Genomic DNA, 4,460 nt, shown 5'->3' with positions numbered 1-4,460 from the left:
ACACACACACACACACACACACACACACACACACACACACACACATCACAATGCGGTTCAGCTTCAGCTTCGGTTCTACCACATCATCAACATCAACGGCGTCGTCGCCCTCGTCACTACCGCCGCCGCCACCACCACCCACCCCAAATGATGGCCTGCTCGACATCACTCCGCGCAAGTCTTCTTTCTCCTCCAGCATGGGCATGAGCGCAGCATGCGCGTTTCCATCCTGGCCCAAGGGCGACTGCCTGTTGAGCCCTGACTCCGAGACTACAGCCAGCTCCTACCTCTCCGATGAGGATCTCTGCTTCTCAAGCAGCGACATCACAACACCGCCGTCCGAGACCGCCATTGAGGAAGACCCGGCCTCGGATCCGCTGAACGACCCGGAGTTGACAACCGAGGAACAAATCCGGCTCATTCAGCAGGCCGCCGAAGACGAGCGCCGGATGCGATACTTTGCCCATGTCCAAGCACATGCACGCGCACAGCAGGCATTCCGGGCAGCCCAGCTGGCAGCGGCCGAGCGCGAGGCGGCCAAACGGAAGAAGGCGCGACGTGTCCAAACCAAGCGCCGAACCACATCCTCCTCCAAAGCCGCGGCTGTGACACGCACATGATCTGCCGGCCCAACAACTTTTTCGATCCGAGGATTCCACTTCCTTCCGTTCCTCCCGCCCAGAGCGATCTTGTGAAATGGGGCCTCCCTCCATCCCCACGTGCGCGCGACTTTACCCGATCTACCATGGGTCTTCCGTCCAGTGTCGGCGGATTTCCGCTTACCGCCATTTTTCTGGTTCCCTTTTCCCCGTGTTCGCGTCTCGGGACGGAACGGCGCATCTGATTCGCTCTGGGCCAATCAACCGCGGTTGCGGCGCGTATCGCCCGATTACGTTACATTACGGTATCGGTCTGTCACCGCCGCCCTCCTCCCCCCCCCCCCCCCACCGCCTCGGGCCGCGGTCTCACCGCCTGTCTCTCCGATCCTACCATCCATCCACGTTTCTCCTTATGACTCACACTCGCTTCTCCGACATTCCCCCGGTTGCGGTGTGATGCTTGGGGTTTTGTCTGCCTGTTTCCTAGCGACGGAGTTCTGTGACTGGTCCTGTGTTTCCATATACCCCTGTGTTGTCTCGGTGTGTCTGGTTTGCTTTTTACTATACCCATCCTGTATTGCATTGTGAGTGTCGGTCTGGTATGTGCATAGTGATGCATTGAATGTCATAGTATCATCATCTCAATAATACTCTGCATCTGAACAAATCGTCCTTTCCCACAAGTCAGAATTGTAGTGGTAGGCCGAACTGGATCGCGTCATCTATCTTACTTTCTGCCAAGGCATCAAATCTTGCTAAATGACTTTTGCATTATTTTGCCGCCGCTGTTACCGCGATTCAGCCAGATCAACAGTTCAACCTGCCTTTGGAGCGTTCAACCGTTTAGCCTAACTTTGTTGGCTACGGACGGACCGATGCATCACATCCGTCACCAACTCTACTTAACTGCCGAGAGTCGATCTCAACCACCCGACCACCCATCCTTCCCCTAGGGCATAAATTAATTAATTTGCCGAACTGACTTGCCATTACTAATTGATCCTTCATCTCGGCAACGTTCGCGATGTCTTCTGGTCGCTTGCTGTAGAGAGTAATTTCATTTGTCATTTTGCGTACAGACTTTTCTCGAAGGTGGGATGGTAAATTGCATAATCTCCCATCCCATGTTCAATACTATATCCCCCAACACCCCCACGGGGCGCCGGCCAACCCTCCGAGATCGAGATCGTGAATGCGGCTGCTACCCGTGGCTGGCCGCTGGGCAGGACATAAAGTTCGATCCATAACGGAGACGGAAGTACTTCGCAGGAAAAAAAAAAAAAAAAAAAAAAAATAAAGCTTCTCGGGGATGCGGCTCCGGAGCGCCGTCTGTCCGCCCAACGGTCGTTGTTTTTGCTCGACTCGCGGACTGTCGTTTCTCTTTGGAAGTCGATCTGATCAGAATCGTGTCTTTGAGCAGTGCTTGCAAAATTCCGTACCGCGATGACGTACATTCACTGCAGGCAGGTACATCGATGCCCGGCACGGATATCACGGCCCGCTGCGTTAGCCACCCAGCCTAGTCGTTAACCAGCTGACAGTTGTCCGCCGGGCGGAAGTGTGCGGGATCCCTCTGATGCACATCCTGGTCGTCGCCAAGGTTATGCGATGCGAATCCGTTTAAGCCATTGAGCCGTTGAGCCGTCTTTGTGCTGCGAATGAAACTCTAAACCCCTGCAACTTGCAGATGCTTCAGTTCGTATCATGTTCCTGCTTTTGGACTTTTACATCCTAGCCGGAATCGAACTGCCGTCAGCCCTACGAAGCCATCCCACGCAAACTACTATAACAAGCTTTTGACCGTTGTGTCGTGGACAATGCTACCGTTTCTCGCAAAGTAGGGCTCGGCAACTGCCGAGACTTTATCAGCGAAGAGCACGGCGGTGACACCCCGGTCAGGTTCCCGGCGGAGAATGCCGTCACCCCTGGCGTTCGAAGTTTTTCACCCTGGCAACCAGCCGGTTCATCCATTTCCGCGGCAGCGAACGCGTCCTTGTGCGAGTAAGCATTCTTAAATTTCTTCGCGGGTAGCGCGTCGTCGTGGTTGCCGGGGGTTAAGTGTCGCATCATGATCCGGATCATAAAAGCCTATTGACTTGCTTGGGCCGGAACGCCGGAATCCCACGGCTCGACGGTGTGGTTTGCCCACGATCGTTGCGGACGGCTGCGTTTTTTTGGTGCGTCGCAATAGTGCGCCCAGAGAGCGTCTCCAGGACGAGTAGGAGTTCTCGCGCCTTGGGTGATTGGCGTTTCGCCTGGGCTTCAAACGTGCTGCGTGTATTTGTACTAAACTTTCCAACGAATCCAAAGTAGTAGGTGTTTGTCGAGTTCAAACTTCCATTGACGACTGGCGGTGACGGCGCAGAGGTCAATGACACGTTGGAAACAGCAGTAGTCATATGTACCACCTGTCGGGCTTACAATTGCGGTCTGACTTGTTAACTGGGACAGATTTGGTCATTGCCTGGATGGTGTGTTTTGTTGAGAAGACTAAACAATGCCATCAGGTACATACCTACCTGTAGGTACCTACCTAGGTACCTGTTTGGTTGAGACTTTGATCAGCAGGTACCACTGGTCATTCAGCACCTTGCTGCAGGATGACCAGTATACCCAACGATAAAGGCACCCCTGTGTATTTGAGCCGGGAGTAAATCAATGGAAGTATCTAAATGGTCATCGCAATCATAGCCTTTCCTCAAGCAACACGGCAGGGCTCATTCATGGTCAAGCATGTTGCACGAGTCGTCAGTAATAGGTTGCCCTATTTTGACAAACTACTGGAACGCAAGCACTCTCTAAAGACCTTATTTGTGGCATTGCCATACCCCTACAACAATCATCTACAGTTTCAGAAACATCATCCGTTCGCATACCGGGCAGGCGGGCTTTCTCCTGGATGCCCGTCGGCAGCAGCAGCTGAAGCAAGGACAGTACATGCAAGATTTCGTCGTCGGGGGTGGGCCCCTGTGCGTTCCAGAACTCGCCTTCGTGTGTGCTCGGTTTCTCTCATGTAAACCCATGGGCCTGGTCAGGTCTCTGCCACGAGGTCGAGTGGCGCCGTAACGTAACTGGCAGCCGTCAGGGTGCATAGATCTGTACAGGTGTCTTGACGGATCATGTCAAAAACCTAGACGTGGTACAAAGCAACCTGGCATGAGCATTCCGCTCTGTTCGCCCTGCTCCGGCGGACGGAGCTAAGAAGCCGGGGCTTGCATACTCTCTGCAAAGATGTCGCACACACATTTCGTTATGCATCTATCCGTGTCGCTGCGTTTGACAATCAAAACGCTTCACTTGTTCCGTTGATGTGAAAGAGCTCCCCCCCCCCTTCTGTAAACTAGCATTGTTTGTACCATACATCATAATGGCATCACCCGCTGACGGCATGTCTCTGTAAGAGCGAACAAAACCTCAAAGCCATCTAGTATGAAAGCACTTCAGAATGAATGGCCTCAAATCATTATTACCAAACGTCACCTATCTCTGCATCTTCGACAGCAGCACCTGCAACTTCGAGGATAGGACCTGCTCTTATCATCTGGGGGAGAAGCTTGCTCTGCGACGAAAACTGGTGCAGGCCTGCACAGACGTGCCGTGGACGGTCATGAATACAAGTTCATGCTTTGCCACGAGATCCCTTGACACCGGCACTGTTCTCACATGCTAGGAACAGTTGGCCCTGATCTAGCCATCGCCACCTTTCTATCCCTTCCTCCTAGGTCTGTCCTGATGCGTACAGCGGAACGACCCCAAGCCCATGTCTGTCCATCTGCCCATGTTTCTGACCAGTCAAATGATGATCGCATTAATGGCTCATTGGTGTGAAGCAAAGAGAGAGAGAGAGAGAGAGAGAGAGGT

At 53.3% G+C, this 4,460-nt stretch overlaps 3 protein-coding genes across 3 annotated transcripts; 2 read left to right on the top strand and 1 right to left on the bottom strand.

Annotated features, from left to right (window-relative positions):
• Positions 1–50: 50 nt before the first annotated feature.
• On the top strand, positions 51–620 carry VTN49DRAFT_955 (uncharacterized protein; the record flags this gene model as incomplete). The annotated part of the gene is made up of 1 exon (XM_069416633.1): positions 51–620. The coding sequence occupies one exon, from the start codon at positions 51–53 to the stop codon at positions 618–620; it is 570 nt and encodes a 189-aa protein (XP_069269995.1).
• Positions 621–696: 76 nt separating this feature from the next.
• VTN49DRAFT_954 (uncharacterized protein) lies at positions 697–1,056 on the top strand (the record flags this gene model as incomplete). Its single annotated transcript, XM_069416632.1, has 1 exon — positions 697–1,056. One exon carries the CDS (start codon positions 697–699, stop codon positions 1,054–1,056), a length of 360 nt encoding a protein of 119 aa, XP_069269994.1.
• A 1,326-nt stretch (positions 1,057–2,382) lies between these two features.
• On the bottom strand, positions 2,383–2,998 carry VTN49DRAFT_953 (uncharacterized protein; the record flags this gene model as incomplete). Its single annotated transcript, XM_069416631.1, has 2 exons — positions 2,383–2,524; positions 2,700–2,998. The coding sequence occupies 2 exons, from the start codon at positions 2,996–2,998 to the stop codon at positions 2,383–2,385; spliced, it is 441 nt and encodes a 146-aa protein (XP_069269993.1).
• Positions 2,999–4,460: the final 1,462 nt, after the last annotated feature.

This window comes from Thermomyces lanuginosus, assembly GCF_041956635.1.
Source record: "Thermomyces lanuginosus strain ATCC 200065 unplaced genomic scaffold VTN49scaffold_22, whole genome shotgun sequence".
Classification (NCBI taxonomy): domain Eukaryota; kingdom Fungi; phylum Ascomycota; class Eurotiomycetes; order Eurotiales; family Trichocomaceae; genus Thermomyces; species Thermomyces lanuginosus.
This window is presented reverse-complemented; position numbering and strand designations above follow the sequence as displayed.